Consider the following 18,562-nt stretch of genomic DNA (forward strand, 5'->3'; position numbering starts at 1 on the left):
GTGCCTAGGGATGGCCTGGAGACGAACAAGGAGTTTTTTGCAAAATCATTACCCCGCGAGGTACATAAAGTAGATAATTTGCGTTACAATAAAATTAAATTGAATTCTAAAGTCTCACCGAGGGACACCACGTTACGATGGATCAGAAACAGCAAAAGATTTGAAAAAATTCGGCGAAAAAATTGCCCGCCCGAAATATTACACTGTGTTTCGCCTTTTCGCCGATCAGCCGGAGAAGTTCGCCAGAGCAGCTCGAAGAAGGCGAAAATGCTCATTATCTGCATTCGTGCTTGGACCGCTTGAGCATTCGGGCGAGTCGGTGTTTGCCGGAAGATTGGCGTGAAGCTGCGTGAAGCTGCGTGAATTGCATTGTAAAAAACATATTTCAAGCTAAAGCGACACATAAAGAAATCTGTCCAGTGAGTAAATTGCGGCGCTATCTCAGTAAAGTCGAATAATTTAGCAAGGTAAAGCACTTGCGGTGGTTCCCAAAACCGGTGCATCTGCACAGCTCAACGTGTCCGGGTGAAAATTGCCGCCGCCATTTTGGATGTGCAAAAGCCATTATCTCATTGCTTAGCAGTGTGCGAAAAAAGTGGAACCGAATGTTGTCGATAGATTTGTTTTGTAGTTAAATTAGCTGAAGCCTAACACTTGTTATTTAAATAATATCCATTCAGGGCTAACAAACCAGCGCAAAAAGGAGAAAATGGTTGGATCACGCGTGTACGTTGGCGGCTTGCCTTACGGCGTCAGAGAGCGTGATTTGGAGCGTTTCTTCAAGGGTTACGGAAGAACGAGGGATATCCTCATTAAGAATGGATATGGGTTTGTTGTAAGTAATTTGAGCCCACCATCAACACACCACGCACCAAACACAGTGGGGGGAATCGTTGTTAACCGGTTTACTTTCCTTTGCAGGAGTTTGAAGATTATCGCGATGCGGATGACGCCGTTTACGAACTGAACGGGAAAGAGTTGTTAGGAGAAAGGTAAGCTATTTGCATCGCCAGAAAGAAGAAGAAAATCTGTGGGCGAATTGTGCCGTTACTTGGACGTTACCATATTTGTCAACACGTTATATTGATCCGAATGTTTTTTGTTCTTTCACAGGGTGGTCGTTGAACCGGCACGCGGGACAGCGCGTGGCCCAAGTGGGTATCGTGAACGAGATCGGTATGATAGAGACCGCCGCGGGGGGGGGCGGTCGTTATGACAAGTAAGTAACAAAAAAACCGTGATGGGTGTCAAGTAAGGAACCCTCCGATTAGTATTAATAACACGCGATCCCTTGAACTGTTGGTTTAGATATAAAAGCAATTCCAGGAACAGTTCCCGCTATGGACCGCCGCTGCGTACGGAGTACCGATTAATTGTGGAAAACCTGTCGACCCGCGTTAGCTGGCAGGTATGTATTTGATTGAATTCATCCTAATATTTCATATTCGTAACAATAGAAACGTGTGAAAGTTTTGTTTAATTGTATTACTTTTATGATTTTTTAAATTTTAAAACGATGTATTTATACGATGGCCGTTCCTCTGTGGTGCCATGCCATCAATCATCACTGTACACGTCTAACGCAGGAGAATTAGCCTGGAAAATGTAACCAGTTGCCCAATGAACAGGCTAATTGAATTTACTTAACTATAAAAAAGGTTAACTGTGTATGATTCGATTATTAGTGACACTAACCACATCTTGGGAATGGCTTTTTTTAAATTTACTTTGGCACTGGTTATCTAATCACACCTCCTTCGTGCCCTATTGATGCGACATTTTTGTACATAGTTTTACTTATCAGTATTGTTAATCCAAACGAGCGAAATACCCCATTGTCATAAGGATCAAAGGTAGATTACCGGCTGGACAAAACGGAATGTTACAAAAAAGGGTATAGAGACTCCATTGGCTTTTAATATTGATGTCGAACAAGAAAGATGCGCTCTGGAGCAACCCACGGCACGATCGTATGAATCATTATTTGAGAAAGTATACAAGTCCATCATTTGCTGAAAATGTCCAACGGTATGATGAAGGAACAACACCTGAAGCTGGATAGGCAAAAGCAAGACAGGAACAATACAAGAGTGACCTTTCCCGCCTCGTCTGGAAGCAAAGGAGTGCCCCGAAAGCATGATCACCAATCGTCAGCTTAAAAAGCGATCGACGTGACTGTCAGTCGTTACACCTTACCGACTACAGGATACCGGGAGGGAATCCTTACAGAATATGTCGAAGATATTAATTGAATCATTACGTGAGAGAGACGTGCAAACCATAAGTTCGGCCTTCTTATCGTCGGGTGATCAACACTGTCGAAAATGGAGCAGCATAATCGAAACGACATCATACCATCGCAAACATGATTTCATCAGCTATAACCACATCTACAATGCTCTACCACACTGCGATTGATACAGTACATCGTGCCGTGGATGGATTGCTCGAACGCCACAAGCTTGTTTTAGGACCCAGACGCTACAGGTTTTCCTGTCAATCAGCATGCACACTAGTGTTGAAATGATTATCCGAATTCGCTAAACCTTTTGTTACTGTATGTAATCCATACGCAGACTAACTCCTATATTTTAATACAGAGAGCAATGCCATGCTTGTTTTCACTCGGAACATGGCCTCTACGGTGAAGCCCTTTACAATTGCAATTCATTCAAGCGTTGGGTTCAACAGATTAATGAGTAATGTCACTGTCCATATGAGAACCAGATGTTCCAATGAAAGATCTTATAGAGGAGGAAAACTACTATTTAGTGATTTTTTCTTTGTTTAAACTGAGTGAACAAAATCTCTCGAAGCGCGTCCGTCGTTTATATCATGTAATGTAGTAAAATGATTTGTGTATTGTATTCTTTTCCTGTAAAGGCGCCAGCCCTTGTTTGATGATGAAAATGCTCATATGACACTAGGGTTTACGCGATTACACGGTGCTGTGGTCTGGCCTGTCACGCGCCACACTTGCGACTAGAGAGCTAGAAAAAATTAAACAAAGAGAGGAAGAACACACGATACAAGGATGCAACCTAACCGGACACACATCATCTGAACGACAATACACAGCTCTTGCCGATGGCTAGAAGTTCACCTCCGGAAGGATCTATTCCTTGATTACGAAGTCTCGATAAACTACGCAAGAATACGTAAAAAACGAGCATCTCGCCAGCAATCTTCGGATGCAATCGATGTGAAGGAGGAAACATTTGCGGCTCGTTAGCTTCTTCTTCCGCCATGGCTCATGAAGTTGGTTGATCTCAAGACTGCAAAACTGATGGGTGCATCGATTCCCCTAACGCGAAGTGTTCAGCTCGTTTTGGAACCGTTACCAACCCTCAACTACAGTAAACGGCAATGGAAGGCATTATGAATGCGGCACCACCTGGGGATGGTCATCCGTCAGCCTTCAACCATTCGTCCCGGGGACGCCACAAACGCTTTCGACCCGGACGCCTTGACGTGCTGCCTTGGCATTTTGTTGGTGAACGACCGTTCGAAGCCGCCAGGCCCTGAGCGAGGCCCTAAGATGGAAAAAGTACCGTTACATTTCCCTTTGTTTATCATTTCTATCATTTTCTTTCTATTCCAAGCTCCGTCACCTCTTTTCCCCGGTCTAACCAAACATGGTACACTAATACTTTAAACATTTTCGCATTCATTAATTTTGAAGATCTGCGCGCCCTCGGACACTGACTGCTCCCTCGGCCATGAGATGCTTTAACGACGTGTACAAGCGCAAGCAATAATACAAACAGATCACGGAGCGATGTGTTATACCGTAACGGAGGACACTCCATGGTTCGCTCCAAAGGCGACACGGGCAGAGAAGAATGACTATTAAGTATTTTTCTTTTTCGGCGAAAACGATGTCTCGAATCGATATAGCTATCAGTGTTGCCTGCATCATTGGACTGGCACGGAATTGATGGAACGGCGAATACAACACAAGTAGCACGAACGGATGCTCGGTTTTTCCTGTTATTCATCGCAGAAACGAAGGGAACGAGAAAGACCACCTGTTCACTGGACAATTGGCAGACTCTCCCTCAGTGGCTCTTGAGACAACAACAATCCATGGTTGGATATTATGCTTCATGAAGCTGAAGATGATAATTCGGTGTAACAATGGTGATTGTTTGATTGGGCGCCGAAGTATGTGGATCGCAACGGAAGCAACCTGGGGATCCGATGAAAGCCTACTACCGCAAAAAAATCCTCTATGATGGTGACCCTCTCCAGAAGGCGACTAAGATGAGACGGAACTGGCCAATTTACACGCTTCCTTCGGAGGAGGGACCACTCAGCTCTTTGGATAATCGCTCCGCATCGTCTATCCTCTATTCGTTTTTTCTATTTCTATTTTTAAGATTGGTCGTTCTTTCAAACCGTTCTTAGCGCCTTCTCCGTCATCCTTTCACGCCCATCTCAAACAATGGATCGCGTTGAGGCTCGAGAGTGAAGATGCACACGTGTCGCGAGATGTTGGATGACTAGGATGATGATGCCCGAACCGCATTCCTTAACATCGTGTTCCTTGTTTGCGTCTTTGTTGCGAGTGGTCGTCGTTGAAAAAATCATCCCTGATATCGAACTGTGCTTGCGCGCCTTTGGCAATCCCCGGCCGCGGAAATAGTGGTTCCATCGTGAGGTAGAAGGATGCAAAAGTCCGGTTTGGCTAAGGTTTCAACGCGATTAGTCAACTCCAGGAACTCCAGTTTATGAGCGACAGAAAGAGCAGAATGCGCGGCGTGTCCGTTATGCGGCCAAAAATTTTCGCTTTCAGCTAGCCATTGGCAGCCGAGCGTTACATCCCCCGGCCCCTTCCTTCCGGAGTGCGATGATCCACGACGCATCAACACTGCGGGTCCACTGGCACGAAAGAGGTCGGAACGTAGCGAGCGAGTGCAGGAGTGAGAGGAAGGTTCTGTGAACATGATAGGAGGAGGAGGAATGATGAATGATTGACTGTCCCAAAAGCCATATCTGTCCGGCCGCCAAGGTAATGGTCGAATTTTCATAGTTTCCTTTCTTTTCTCGATTTTGTTCTTCCATTATCGTCCCGTTTCGTCATTGTGCGCGCACCACATGCAATGTCCCGAAGTAACAATGCTGTTTAGTTTTCTCTCCCAGGGGCTAGCCCAACTAACGATGAAATAACTATTGATCAGCAGCTTCCCTTCGGCTTGTTCATGTACTTTTGTTTCTTTACTTCAAGTTTGTACTTGACCCATCATCCGATGAATTTGACTAGACACTGAGATAAGTTGCGAACTCTTAATCTTAGTACGATAGTAAGCAATGAAAGAGAATGCGTTCAAAAGTCATAATGAAAAGAATCATGAATATCTTCACTCACGTATTCGTCCGACCCCTGCCGCGACGGAATGGAATAAGGATTAAATGTTGAAAGCAAAGCTGAGAATGCGAAGTGCGAAACAACACGTCCTGCACATGAGTACTCTACGGATCAATGCTGGATTCCTCAACAACGCTCGGGAGACGTGAACCATTTAAACCATGATGAAGGAACCATTTACGAGCCACACAAGGACGTTGTGTAAAAGCGGATCGCCTTGCAGAACTATGAACGTTTTGGGTACGTTCCTACTGCTGCCGTTACCCAATGGAAACTACTTCAAGCTTGAAGCGGAACGACGCCCTTGTTGGACGTGTGCAACATGCCAGCCTTTAAACTATCAACGCTCTCATCGATCTCACCATGCCTTTAACAGCGCCAGGATTACTGCTGTTCCTACTGGACGACTATACAATGATTCTTTTCATTATGCAATACGGTTATGTTTAAATAACAGAAAACAACAGAAAGCAGCTGTAGCACTCTCACCATTTTTCTCCCATCATAAATTTTGGATTTTGAATCCCGTCGATGTTGTTTTATCCCACGAAAACACCTTACAGATGATTGATCAAGTTTATGATTGGTATGATTGGAACAGCAAGGTGTTTTCGTAGCCACTTGCTCTCGTCTATACACAATACAGCGATAATAAGGCTTTCAAAATGCTGTAACTGCTGCCGATTCATGGTCAATGTCAACAATTACTTTTCTTTTTCAGGCAAACACCAGTCTTACAATCATTTGCACATGACTAATTTCTAAATTTCATTTTCCTTCTCTGTTCGTTGACGGAATTGCCGTTGCTGTCACTACACCATACACAAATAAGGATTTGAAAGACTACATGCGTCAAGCCGGAGAAGTAACCTACGCCGATGCTCACAAACAACGAAAAAATGAAGGGTAAGCAAGAGCTTCAGGGGGACCATTAGCTATGCACATTGGTTAAAACTATACCATTCATTACATACTTTTCATTTGTCGTTTCGTTGCAGTGTGGTCGAATTTGCCACCCTGTCAGACATGAAAACGGCAATTGAAAAGCTGGACGACACGGAGCTGAATGGACGTCGAATCCGTTTGGTTGAAGACAGGGGTGGACGTAACGGTCGCAATGGGCGTGGACGTTCCCGTTCATCGAGCAGTCGCTCGAGATCTCGCTCTCGGCGTCGCTCGCGTTCTCGTTCCAGATCTCGTCGGTCATCGCGCAGCCGCTCCAAGTCGCGTAGTCGCTCCAAGTCCAAGAACGGTTCGAAATCTCCAGAAAAGTCACGTTCTCGCTCACGCTCGAAGTATGTATTGTAAAACCTTCTACCATTTCATCGATCAGATAAACTTATCGGAACGTATTTCTTTCAATTCGCAGCAAATCGCGCGACAACAGTAAATCAAAGTCCCGCTCTCGATCGCCGAAACGCGATCGCGATGAGTCACGCTCTCGTTCGCGCTCTCGCTCAAAGTCGCACTCACGATCGCGCTCCAAGTCCAAGGATAACAAATCTCGTTCGCGTTCCCGTTCCCGCTCCCGTTCACCACGCTCTCACTCACGGTCCCGTGATCGTTCTCAGTCTCAGGACAAGTCGCACGACAAATCGCGATCGGCATCTCCCAAAAATAACGATCACTCTCCGGAGCGTAATGAAAGTATGGAGGACTAAACTTTTAATTTTTGCTTATGCAGTCAACTATATTTGCGATTCTAGGTCGCATTTTTTACTTTAACCAATTACGTTTTCTGTACCACTATCTACCTTTGGATGGTCATTTCCGTCAGTCACATTAGAAGGTTACGCGCACATTTGAACATCAAAAATATAAACATGTGTCCTGCAGGCAGTGGAGAACACTTCGATTTTGATCGTAAAAGTTGATCTCAAATGCATCCAATCCAGCATACTTTGTTTCAAAATTAATCATACTGACATTTGAAGGAAATTATTTGAAGATCAACTCTACGCAACCAGAACGGCGGAAGAAACAGAAAGGACAAAAGGGATTACACAATACATAACAGACGACAGGGAGGCGATATTGGCTTGCTTTTTTTACGGTGAGAAGGAAGCAATCGATAGAAATGTGTGCTAGCGATAAAATTAGTATTAGTTTCATTTCTTGGAATATATAGGGCACAATAGTAGTATGCACCTGCCATGCTATAACTGTTGGAAACCCCGTATTGAAGTAAAAATCACAGCAAACAACCATTCGAACAGCTTGTTTCGAACCACCCACAAAGAGGCGCACTGTTTAAGTAGGTTGGTAGCATTTGTAGAAGTAAAATGGTTTTCGGTTTTCGTGAAATGAAATCGAGAAATTGTGCTTCAAGGAGTGTTGTTTTAACTGTTTTTTTTAACATGAAGAACAAATGTAAGGATCGGTAGCCACACAGTTAGTCACAAGGAAACGTGATCGGAAGTAAGGAAGTAATCGTAAATGGGTTTACTTAGAATGCCTAGTTTGATCATTGCGCATTTTTCACCAATTCTTAATAGTTTCTCGACCTGAGAAACCGGTAAAATAAACCTTAGATTTTCCTTTTCTTCGGTAAAGAAGCCAAGTACTCCAGATCCGCTTGGTGTAAACGCGTACTGCACCGAGCTTACCACACATTTCTCTATCCAAATACATTCTTAAGTACAAATAAACATTTGTGTACATACACATGAACACCAGTCTTTTGTTTCTCGCATTATTCCACTCAGACGCAACACGCCTGGTAGCCGAGAGATCCGAAAATTTGGATTTGTAGCAAAGGCGTTGGACACACATGTACATCCGGTTTGTGCCAGATACTTTTGGTTTATTTCACAGATCTCGTAACGCCTTTTTTGCTTTATCTCAAAATTTAACTAGACAACAATGCTATAACAGTAACTTAACAAATAACGAGATTGTCTTTTCAGAGAAGATTAGTTCATTTTTTGGCAGGTATTTGGGGTGCTGACCCTACAATGAGCCCTATACGAGCTGACACGTTTCGTCGTAGTTTCTCAACCGAACCGTTTCCATTACCTGTTCGAAGCGCGTCAGTGAACATGGGCTCTCGCAGTTCGGTATTTCGATCTCTTTCGGGTACTTGTCCTCACTGTTGAAGAAGTACACGATCTTTACCTCGTAGTCATCGTCAAACGTAATGCTGTGATGAAGCTCGAACGCGATTGTAGCCGAAAAGTCTGGCTTACCCGTCGTCTGCTCGATTACACCGAGCGCCCGCATTAGGTTTACCAGCGTAACGTCGTGGCCAGAGTAAACGAAGATGTTTCGCTCTGGCATCAATATCCGGGAGCGGCGTCGCAACGCATTATCCAGCAGCTCACCGACGATCGCGCCACCCTTGATCTTGCGCATCAGCGGCACCTCGGTGAACAGCGCCAGACTACGCTCGGCAATCGGGAGCATCTTTTGCGGGAAAATATCCTCCGTCCAGTCGGGTAACTCTAGACCGGCCGCCTTCTCAATCTCAAGCGTGTTGTAAAGCAGCTCCACGTCGAGAATGGTGCTAATATTCTGCCCGGTCGCCTGACTGAGCGTCCGCAAAAGGGCCTCATTTTTCTCGTACAGTTCGCGCACGTCCTTCGGTGGGTAAGCAATCAGGCGCTGTAGAGTTCGTTCGTAACGCGGACAGGGCTGCTTTTGAGCCAGGATCTTTTCGGGGAGCGAACATGCAAACTAACGATCAAAACGAACAGTGAAATAATAAAGTCCGCACCACTCACCGTATCACGATCACGTGGCAAAACGTTCACCGCTGCTGGCTGCCATGGAATGGGCAGCGGATTCGTGTTCTCGAGGGGTGGCAAAAATCCGGCCATAAAACTTTGCGCACTCATAATGCACCGCTCGGCATAGCTGCTCACTATCGTCATTTGGTCTTTCGAGTACAGTCCGTTCGGGGGCAAGAGCCGATAGTACCGGGGGCGCAGCAATTTTCCGAGTTGATACATTTGTTGCGATCCTTTCTGTACCGTGACGATAAATGTGAGATATTAGTGGTCAGTTATTTTTCACTCGTATGAAAAGGGCTTTCTGGCTATCATACCTCGGAAAGTGCGCCAAATCCACCGGTCCAGGCATGGTTCCGATGCGGATCGTTAGGGTAGAAGTCGGTCGGGGAACGATCACCGTGGCGAAACAGTATGCTCACCATGCGGAGAGTTCGTAGGCCTGATTCGTCCGTACTATCACCGAACGCCAGGTAGCCCAGCATCACCGTTAGGCAGGCGCACCCGAGGACCACCACCGAAACGGTAAGGCCACGCTTTCCCGGCTGCAAGCACTCCGCACCCATGTCACGCAGCTGTCGCAGGAAAACAGACGGTTCTATTATTATCACACAATGGCACAATCAAATTTACATAATACGGGACTCGGGACAAGTGATCGTCACAGAACTGTTATCGCGCGCGATCGTTTATAAATGTGTAGACTTGAAACTTATAGATCGTAAACTCTCGTTTCCACTTACAATCGTATCCCGGATGGCACTAAAACTCACCAAACTTGTAGCCTCAGGAAGTTCTCTTATCAGCACAAATTTATTGCCCAATGGGGCCTCTCGTGATCTGTGTATGCACGAAACGTAAATAAACAAACGCACTTTCCCAGTGACAGTACCACGACACAAACAATAGACGGTATTGCAGTTGCAGGAGTCGGTAGCACAATGGTTGTCGTCAATCAATTTTAACATATTTGTAGTTAATATTTCTGCGATCGTGATTGCAATGCCTGCAAATCGTAAGTCTGTCGTTATTGGTCTTAACGTATTTTAGTTTATTGTTCAACTATGGAAAAAACAAAGTATATTCATGTTGTTCATAAGCTATGCCAAGAAACGGCATCACTTGAAAGAACATTTACTCTCAAACATTTCGTAAAAATGTTTACACTAAATTAAGAAAGGATGACAGTGTTTAAGATCGTCGCTCTTTCGTGGCTTTTTCGCTCTTACTGCACCGATTAATCGGTTTCTAAGCGAAAGATGTCAATTCGAGTTGGCTGGTTTAAAAGATTACAATAATAGTCGGAATTTATTGTTTTACCAATTTACAAGTAATCTACAAATAAAATTCCTTTTGCATCCCAAAAAACTGATGCTGACACATTTTTACCCGATTTCTAGACAAGAACTCGTTTCGGAGCTGAAGAACCCAGAAAAACCCGAACAAAATCCAGTTTATCACTTCATTTAGCCCTCCTTTCAACGCTCTTAATGTTGCCGAGAAAGTTGCATTCGAATGTGTTTTTGTTCCATTGTTAGCGAATGCGACACCCATTGTGCACACAGCTATCTGAAACTGAATCTGAAAATTCCTTTCGTCAATTTTCCAATTGGAATATCTTGTATTTCAATATTTTATTTCAATCAACGTGAAGTATCTGCTTGCAGATATGCACAAATCTGCTCTCGTTTCTGTTTACCGAGCTCGAGTTTCGCCTCGGACTCTGAAGCGTACGTAAACACGAATCCCGCGTCGCTGAAGGGCATTTTCTGTTGGGTATTGTCCCGCCCAAGCAATGCCATTTCCTCCTGCGGGGCCAGATTGTGCAGTATGCAACAAACCTTAATTAGCTTCACCACGTTCGACAGCTGTCGACTTTTCAGGTGGTAAAGTTGGCGAAAGCGTTGCTTTACCATTGTAAACGTGTTTTCATACACCTTCTGCACTGCCGCAAGCTGCGCATTGAACATGACTTGGCCCTCCGTCAATGGTTTTGCAACGCCGCGGTAGGGCACCAGTAGTTGTGGAATGCATGGATAAGCATCGCTGCCCAGAATGCAGTACTGATCGGTGCACAGTTCACGCACCGCTGTCAGCAGATCGGGCTCACCGGGATAATCTACAAACACGTCGATGAACTGCTTGTTCTCATCGAAGATTGCTTGCAATTGCAGTGAGTAATAACGTTTTTGCACCAAGTACGTGTTGGGGTTTTCGCTCGGTTTGTCAATGCGTATGTGCGTTCCGTCCACAATGCCTGGAAAGAGTTTAAAACGTACAAACAATCAGTTTCGTTCGTGGCAATTCACACTGCCCAGCTTCACACTTACCAATCACTCCGGGTATGGCGCACAACTTAGCAAAATGGTCCACCAGCATCTGTTTCCGGTTCTCGTTCGGTCGGACGAAGACGGTCGGCTTGAGTAAGAGCAACGCGTCACACATTCGCCAGATAACATCGTGTAAACAGCTTAGGGACAGATCAAACCGTTCGGCCACATCGCGGTAATGGGCCTTTTCCTGTCCCATGAACCATAAAAACGCAAGGACATTTGTCTCCACACCAATCGCTGCATACCCACCATGTCCTGCCAATAAAATGGATTTCATAGATTTTCGGAAGAAACTCTCTGGAGCATTATGTCTTTAGTACGATTACCTTTTGCCTGTTGGAAGCAACCTATCTTCGCCAGATGCTGACAGATTTTGTGAACCGTTTTTCGCCCAATACGAAAGTTCTCCAAAAAATCTGTTTCGCTATAGTTGACCACTACGTTATCAATGTAAGATGATTTGTGTGCAGTACACTGACGCCGTAGTGCAGTGCCCGATGGAAGCCTTACGATCATGAAATGTTTGGCTGTAGTAAAACAATATTGGTAACTATCTGTTTACTAATTATAAACGACGATAAGTCTTGTGGGACAGGAGTTACTCACTATTACTCATTGTGGCTTCATGGGACGTCTTTCTTGCTGTCGATTGCATCTGGCCCTTGGCTTTGGGCGTTTCATTTGTGTCGACGGTAGAAGTCTCGACATTTTCGGTCGTGTTGCTAAAACTATAAGCAAATTTAATTTAAAAAAACAAAGTTTAGATATTAAAAACCGTAGAAAGACGTTACCTGCCATTTCTTTCATGGAGTGTATCGTGTTCTTTCAATTCAAGCGGGAAAGTGACAGAAGCGTTCTCGTGTTGCTCATCGTAGTCGTCCAAAGAATCCTGTTCCTGATCGTTTTCATAAACCACATCCCTTTCATCGTAATCAGTGTATTCGTATTTAATAATGGCCTGTTGCTGTTGTTCGTGCTGAACACACAGTTGCCCTTCACTTTCATTGGTGTCATCATCCATCAAAACATCCTCGTAGATTTCGTACTTTACTTCAAAAGATGCATCATCTCTGGTGGAGGGTCTGCCTTCGCTTTCGGTGACGTTCTCAATGTACTGAGTTTGTCCTTCGTTTAGTTTTGTACACTTACGAACACTATTTTCCTCTCTTGAAGGCCCTCGTTTGCCGCCTTGACCTGTACCATTACTGGTTGTGGCAGAATCAAACCAAGCTTCTGGAGTGGGACATGAGACTTCTTCTAAGCTCGGATCTGTTTTCGGCCAATCGCTGGATAGTGCCTCTAACTGCGCACCCCTTAAAATGCGCTCGACATGTGCTTGTGCGTATTGCAGTTGTGTATCTGAGAGTTTTTGGAACTCGATTGTCAAAGACTTGCAGTAGTGCCTCAGATCTTCCCGTACACCATCGGTAATCTGATGGCTGTGTGCAGTCACACTGTGGGCTGTAAAGGAGAAAATCGTTTGTAAATTAGCTACACCAAAATAAACAATACAGAAAGCGTAATAAGGTACCATTGCTACCGTCTGGACGTTCCGAATTAGGTGACTTCAGAAAACTCAACGCATCCACGTACCACGGTGAAGGGCTGCACGGTATGGTGGAACCAGTTGTGGAATTTCGCGTATATTGCAGCTTTTTGCTCAATTCCGCCCGATACGCGGATCGCAACTGTTTTAAAACGGCTTTGATGGAGTCAACCGTTACACTTGGGTCGATATCGCGATATTTCTTCAATAGTATGGCGTGCGCACGATCCCGCAATACAGAACCACGGTTTTGATCACGCGGTTTTGACCACAGTTCCGGCAAGTTCCGATACAGATCGATGAATTGATTCCAGAATTCCCGATCCTCGATAAGTATATCTGGGGCGGTCATGTTGCCACCACTTTCACTAGATTTAAAAGAAAATAACAGTAGCGATGGCTACTTCAAGGAAGAGCTTAGCGAATAAAACAGAATGTTTGTGTCGGTTTTGCCCGAGCGTCTGACTGTTTTCTTCGGCGTACTGTCAAATTCTCGAGCACATTCGAGCACCCGCCTTTGGTGCTTACATTCGAGCAGTTTATTTTAGTAAGTCGTTCGAAGCGCCAAAAAGCGACACGCTAGACGGCAAACCGGTAAGCTGCATGATACATGTTGCCGTTATGTTTTATTAATAGAGTCCATTTGAATATTTAACAATTCGTCTAGTGCTTCCGCTGTTGGATGCGTTCATCCGCCACAATTACACCTACAATAAATAACTTTCTTTCGCACCGGAGTTACACACTGGTGTCCCGGCGCATGGAAGGCGTTAAATACATTCTGTTCCCGATACCCGTTACGCATCGTGGATCCCACCCGATTCACTGTGCAGTTTTGGCCATCCACGTCTTCTTTGTACTCTTGTTGAACGTGGGGCGTGACCCGAAAATGTTGATCGCTTTGCAGCACTCGTACCCTAGTTTAGTGTAAAATGCTTGCTGGTCAATCGTACAAAGGTAGATCGTTTTGAGCTTCAGGTTCTGAAAGCAGTGGTTTTCGACCTCTCGCATCAGCAGCCGACCGATACCCTGCCCACGGTGGTCCCGGGCCACTACCACGCTCTCAACAAACACAGCCTCCCGGTCGGCAGGAATTGGGGACATTTTCGCGTGTGCGAGAACCACAGATCGTTTCTCGTCACCTGCCGTCAGCACGAAACTGGTCGGCAGCGTATCCTTCGATGACTCCAGGCTCCACAGGCGCGCCGTGTACGAGCGAGGCCATTCCGAGTTGATGAGAGCAATACACTGATCCATCAGCTCCCGGTGCTTATGAATTGGAACCACTCTGTAGGGCGGCTGATGGTGCATGGAACGGGTGGCTGCCGGAGGCGACATTTTCCTTTCCCCTTAGTTTGACACTGAAACTAGATCGTGTATCGAATTCAGTATTTTTCATTCCACAAACCAGCCCAGTTCGATCGCCCACACTCACATGCTTCGCTGGGAGGAGGAACAGGATTTGACGGGTGTCCCGGTGCTGCCGAGCGAATCGGATCATATGGTTCTAAAAATAATCATACGCACGCTTTACCATCCGACAGGGTTTGGCAATCTGTGGATTGTTTTCAATGCAAATGACCGAAAATCGTTGGCTACGGGTCAGGGTTATTATTGATACTCACCGAAGATCGTCTGCCGTTTCTTCGCCCGGCACAGAAATGTTGCCCCACCGATGTTTTGTACCACCATTCGGACCGTTTTCGATTCGCTGCCAGCTGCCATGTCGCGCAAGAAAAAGAGAAGCAAACATATTCATAACAAAACAAAAACATACAGTCCAACCCCTTTATGAACTGTCATAAGTGGCTTTCATGCAAGTTGCTGCTTGTTGTGTACAAGGCAACAATACTTTTTTGGGTCGATCTTTTGCATATTTTATGAATAACAGCACAGTCGGCAAAATGAGAATAGTTAACTTTTCAATTTAATTCTTGATGTATTGAATTTACATGAAACCTCATTTAATTAGACTGAATCGATAGCTAATGGTCGGAGCTCATTGCATTGAAGTATTGATCCTGAATTGAGCAAGGACACCGTGAACAGAAGTGAAAATAGAAGAATAGAAACAGAAACACAGAAACAACAGAAAGAAACAGAAAATAGTGTTATTCGGTGCTTTCCCGAAACTCACACATTAGATAGATTGACAGACATTACATGTTACAAAAACCGGAAATCATACCGATTGTGTCCTTTAGTGGATAGCATAAGTTCATAGTTGGTCCAACCAATACAGAAACACATCGGGTATCTGACCTAAATTTGCACGTGGAGCGAAGATCATGTTGAACGCACTAATGTGCAATCAGTGCGTCTCTATCTCTTCCACAGGAACTAATTGTTCGGTGATCAACGATAAATCTGGTGGTTCGCGTTGACCAAATTCGCCAGCAGAATGCCGTCCGACGACCAGCCTTCGGTAAGCAGATCAAGAAATAATCAGTAAAAATGTGTAAAACGATACCACGTGGCAGATCGGACCGCCGATTGCGAAAGAGATACACCGTTTCTTAAAGAGTCGAATTGCTGCTTGAAATATTTTGATAAAAGATCGCGTCTTATCTCCTGGAGCATCCACGAGATAACATGCCGACAGGTGGTTGATGGGTTTTCGTTAAATCTTCGGAAAAGGCACTGGGTCGTATTTATGTTGGTTTATCGACATAATGAAATTATCGTTCAACAGTCTATAGCTACCGTATCAACAAGTGATTAAAGGGTCCATAAATGAACCGGTCGTGTTTGGGATTTTGGATCCGGTGCTGGCGCCAATTCGGGATAAGCCACAAATCGGTTCAGTTGTTAAAATGGTCCGTACGGCGAAGCTGGTGGCAATCTGTATCGCTGTTTTGCTTGTTATTCTGGGACTAACGTTTGGACTTGTGTTCGGGCTGCACAACGCAGACGGTGAAGACAATGTAAGATTCAATTTCTTTCCCCCAACTGTCATCCATTACCATAATCTTATCGAGCTGTTGCTAGAGTCTGGGAGCTTCTCGATACAATCCTGCTATCGGTTACAAACAACGGACGCCTTCGAACATGTGTGGTTTAATATGCCGCAGACGCCCCGTCAGATATGCGTGGCCGATGTGCTAACGATTCCATTGCCTTGGCATTGCAAATACGGATGATCAGTTTTTCAACGACTGCCAAGCTTATTGCGCGCCCTCCTCCAAATTGTCCGCTCGTTGTGCTTTTGAGTAGAGCACAAACATGTTGCTACTGCCGAGTGTGCTAGTCATGTGTTCGGCCATCGCGGCCCTTACCGAGGTAACATTAGTGCCAGAAATCGATTCTTCCATTACCACGCTTTCACACTTCGTTAACGTGCTTTCGATCTATTTTCGTGCTTCTGTGCTCGTTCAACAGGCTCAGCGATCCTTCTCGATCGACTATGATCGGGATACGTTCGTAATGGATGGCAGAGATTTTCGTTATGTGGCCGGCTCGTTTCACTACTTCCGTGCGTTGCCGCAAACGTGGCGCGCTAAACTGCGTACTATGCGCGCAGGAGGACTGAATGCCGTTGATCTCTACGTCCAGTGGTCTCTGCACAATCCGCGGGATGGTGTGTACGACTGGGAAGGGATCGCGAATGTGACCGACATCATCGAGGCAGCTATCGAAGAGGACTTGTACGTTATTCTGCGTCCGGGACCTTACATTTGCGCAGAAATTGATAATGTAAGTGTAAAATTGTGAATTCCATTGCCCCTGGCGAGCTCACCGATGGCTTACGGTTCGTAGGGTGGTCTACCGTACTGGTTGTTCCACAAATATCCCGGAATTCAAGTGCGTACCAGCGATGCGAACTACCTGCTGGAGGTGAAAAAATGGTACGGCGAGCTGATGAGTCGCATGGAGAAGTACATGTACGGAAGTGGAGGTCCAATCATTATGGTTCAAATCGAGAATGAGTACGGTGCATTCGGGAAGTGCGATAAGACGTATCTAAACTTTCTGAAGGAAGAAACCGATCGATACGTGCAGGGCAAAGCGGTATTGTTCACCGTAGATCGACCGTATGATGACGAGATTGGCTGTGGTCGCATCGATGGTGTTTTCATAACGACCGATTTCGGGTTGATGACCGAGGAAGAGGTCGATAGCCACGCAGCCAAGGTGCGCTCCTATCAACCGAAAGGACCGCTGGTGAACACGGAGTTTTACACGGGCTGGTTAACGCACTGGCAGGAACCGAATCAACGACGCCCGGCTGAACCACTTGCAGCAACGCTTCGCAAAATGCTGACGGACGGATGGAATGTAGATTTATATATGTACTTTGGAGGTACAAACTTTGGTTTCTGGGCCGGCGCTAACGATTGGGGGCTGGGGAAATACATGGCCGACATCACGTCGTACGATTATGACGCTCCTATGGACGAGGCTGGCGATCCGACGATGAAATACATCGCTTTCCGTGACATCATTGGAGAGGTACGTGGCGTGCAGAATTGTTCAATTTTAAAGATTTATTTTCCATGAATTTTCGTTCCGTCGCGTTTTTCAGTATCTACCGCTCGCTGTTATGCCTGTCCCGGAAGTGGCACCAAAAATGGTGCTAGAGTCTTTCCAGCTTAACTTAGTGGCTACAATCCTATCCGAGAGTGGGCGAGAGATTCTTGGGGCGCGAGCGAACAATCCTTCGGGCAAATTGCTAAGCTTTGAAGAAATGAATCAAAATTCCGGCTTTATGCTGTACGAAACGACACTCCCTAAGCTAACACGTGATCCCAGCTTACTCACGGTCAAAGGACTTCATGATAGGGCGCAAGTGTATTTGGATCAGGTATTACAGGCCATTACGTTACGCAATGTATTGTTTCATTGACTGTTTTTCGACTTAGTTCTACGTTGGCACACTGGCACGCGAAAACGGGATTGAATCACTGCCGCTGACGGCTGGATTCGGTTCGAAACTCTCGATTCTGGTCGAAAACCAGGGACGCATAAACTTCGACATTCTTGACGACTATAAGGTGAGCTCATTTCGCCAGTCAGTCAGCCGGGCAACAATTTCAAATTATCTCCATCTTCGGTAGGGCATTATGGATAATGTGACCATTCAAACGTACGATGAGCCATATCAGAAAACATTGGCCGAATGGTCCATTACGGGCTACCCATTTGACGACTACGAAAAAGTACAACAATTCATGGACACAGCTTCGGGAGGTGCCGGTGCCGTAAATGGCCGTGGTATGGCCGTGTATGGCCCAGTCGTGCTGCAGGCAGTGTTCGATGTCCCTGTTGCTGATATCCACGACACATACATCAACATGAATGGTTGGGGCAAGGTAAGATAATAATGAAGAGGAGTTTAAATGTTGTTTAAACATTAGAAGATCGCACGAACATAACAAACCGTTCACTTCCTAGGGCTTCATCTTTGTCAATGGGTTTAACCTTGGACGCTACTGGCCAATTATTGGACCGCAAGTCACACTCTACCTACCGAAGGAGTTGCTTAAGGAATCCGGCAACACATTTGTGGTGGTAGAGCTACAGAAAATACCCACGGATCGAATTCTCCATTTCTCACCAAAAGCTATCCTGGACGAAGCCTGAGTGGTCAAAC

The 18,562-nt window shown here is 45.5% G+C and overlaps 5 protein-coding genes across 7 annotated transcripts; 2 read left to right on the plus strand and 3 right to left on the minus strand.

The window, feature by feature from the left end:
* The first annotated feature begins 347 nt into the window (after positions 1-347).
* Positions 348-8,038, plus strand: LOC131210541 (serine-arginine protein 55). The gene is made up of 8 exons (XM_058203801.1): positions 348-467; positions 681-835; positions 922-992; positions 1,114-1,209; positions 1,309-1,408; positions 6,201-6,274; positions 6,367-6,663; positions 6,738-8,038. The coding sequence occupies exons 2-8, from the start codon at positions 710-712 to the stop codon at positions 7,027-7,029; spliced, it is 1,056 nt and encodes a 351-aa protein (XP_058059784.1). The 5' UTR covers positions 348-467; positions 681-709; the 3' UTR covers positions 7,030-8,038.
* LOC131210540 (lysosomal acid phosphatase) lies at positions 7,702-9,933 on the minus strand. 2 transcript variants are annotated; one of them, XM_058203799.1, is made up of 4 exons: positions 9,837-9,933; positions 9,411-9,668; positions 9,088-9,330; positions 7,702-9,016 (listed from the first exon to the last, which is right to left on the minus strand). In XM_058203799.1, the coding sequence occupies exons 2-4, from the start codon at positions 9,657-9,659 to the stop codon at positions 8,330-8,332; spliced, it is 1,179 nt and encodes a 392-aa protein (XP_058059782.1). In that variant the 5' UTR covers positions 9,660-9,668; positions 9,837-9,933; the 3' UTR covers positions 7,702-8,329. The 2 variants fall into 2 exon arrangements, with proteins under 2 accessions (XP_058059782.1, XP_058059783.1); XM_058203800.1 differs by having other exon boundaries at positions 9,867-9,923.
* Positions 9,934-10,618: 685 nt separating this feature from the next.
* Positions 10,619-13,171, minus strand: LOC131210064 (putative nuclease HARBI1). 2 transcript variants are annotated; one of them, XM_058203258.1, is made up of 6 exons: positions 12,967-13,171; positions 12,218-12,887; positions 12,033-12,154; positions 11,753-11,953; positions 11,424-11,681; positions 10,619-11,350 (listed from the first exon to the last, which is right to left on the minus strand). In XM_058203258.1, exons 2-6 carry the CDS (start codon positions 12,445-12,447, stop codon positions 10,737-10,739), a joined length of 1,425 nt encoding a protein of 474 aa, XP_058059241.1. In that variant the 5' UTR covers positions 12,448-12,887; positions 12,967-13,171; the 3' UTR covers positions 10,619-10,736. The 2 variants fall into 2 exon arrangements, with proteins under 2 accessions (XP_058059241.1, XP_058059240.1); XM_058203257.1 differs by having other exon boundaries at positions 12,958-13,171.
* Positions 13,172-13,579: 408 nt separating this feature from the next.
* Positions 13,580-14,703, minus strand: LOC131208878 (N-alpha-acetyltransferase 80-like). The gene is made up of 3 exons (XM_058201792.1): positions 14,598-14,703; positions 14,408-14,527; positions 13,580-14,339 (listed from the first exon to the last, which is right to left on the minus strand). Exon 3 carries the CDS (start codon positions 14,308-14,310, stop codon positions 13,795-13,797), a length of 516 nt encoding a protein of 171 aa, XP_058057775.1. The 5' UTR covers positions 14,311-14,339; positions 14,408-14,527; positions 14,598-14,703; the 3' UTR covers positions 13,580-13,794.
* Positions 14,704-15,785: 1,082 nt separating this feature from the next.
* LOC131208877 (beta-galactosidase-like) lies at positions 15,786-18,552 on the plus strand. Its single transcript, XM_058201791.1, has 7 exons — positions 15,786-15,896; positions 16,351-16,665; positions 16,729-17,421; positions 17,495-17,773; positions 17,832-17,963; positions 18,027-18,281; positions 18,364-18,552. The coding sequence occupies exons 1-7, from the start codon at positions 15,786-15,788 to the stop codon at positions 18,550-18,552; spliced, it is 1,974 nt and encodes a 657-aa protein (XP_058057774.1).
* Positions 18,553-18,562: the final 10 nt, after the last annotated feature.

This window comes from Anopheles bellator, chromosome 2, assembly GCF_943735745.2.
Source record: "Anopheles bellator chromosome 2, idAnoBellAS_SP24_06.2, whole genome shotgun sequence".
Lineage (NCBI taxonomy): Eukaryota > Metazoa > Arthropoda > Insecta > Diptera > Culicidae > Anopheles > Anopheles bellator.

Bases quoted from the DNA above. Each gene is read 5' to 3' on its own strand.
- LOC131208878 (XM_058201792.1), bottom strand. From the start codon at position 14,310: ATGTCGCCTCCGGCAGCCACCCGTTCCATGCACCATCAGCCGCCCTAC.
- LOC131210540 (XM_058203799.1), bottom strand. From the start codon at position 9,659: ATGGGTGCGGAGTGCTTGCAGCCGGGAAAGCGTGGCCTTACCGTTTCG. The intron at 9,331-9,410 runs GTATGATAGCCA...GTCACGGTACAG, and splicing joins GATTTGGCGCACTTTCCGAG to AAAGGATCGCAACAAATGTA. The intron at 9,017-9,087 runs GTGAGTGGTGCG...CTCCCCGAAAAG, and splicing joins TGCCACGTGATCGTGATACG to ATCCTGGCTCAAAAGCAGCC.
- LOC131210064 (XM_058203258.1), bottom strand. From the start codon at position 12,447: ATGGATGATGACACCAATGAAAGTGAAGGGCAACTGTGTGTTCAGCAC. The intron at 12,155-12,217 runs GTAACGTCTTTC...ATTTGCTTATAG, and splicing joins CTCCATGAAAGAAATGGCAG to TTTTAGCAACACGACCGAAA. The intron at 11,351-11,423 runs GTAAGTGTGAAG...AACTCTTTCCAG, and splicing joins CGCCATACCCGGAGTGATTG to GCATTGTGGACGGAACGCAC.
- LOC131208877 (XM_058201791.1), top strand. From the start codon at position 15,786: ATGGTCCGTACGGCGAAGCTGGTGGCAATCTGTATCGCTGTTTTGCTT. The intron at 17,774-17,831 runs GTATTACAGGCC...TTTTCGACTTAG, and splicing joins CGCAAGTGTATTTGGATCAG to TTCTACGTTGGCACACTGGC. The intron at 17,964-18,026 runs GTGAGCTCATTT...CATCTTCGGTAG, and splicing joins ACATTCTTGACGACTATAAG to GGCATTATGGATAATGTGAC.
- LOC131210541 (XM_058203801.1), top strand. From the start codon at position 710: ATGGTTGGATCACGCGTGTACGTTGGCGGCTTGCCTTACGGCGTCAGA. The intron at 836-921 runs GTAAGTAATTTG...TTTCCTTTGCAG, and splicing joins AGAATGGATATGGGTTTGTT to GAGTTTGAAGATTATCGCGA. The intron at 1,210-1,308 runs GTTATGACAAGT...CTGTTGGTTTAG, and splicing joins CGCCGCGGGGGGGGGCGGTC to ATATAAAAGCAATTCCAGGA.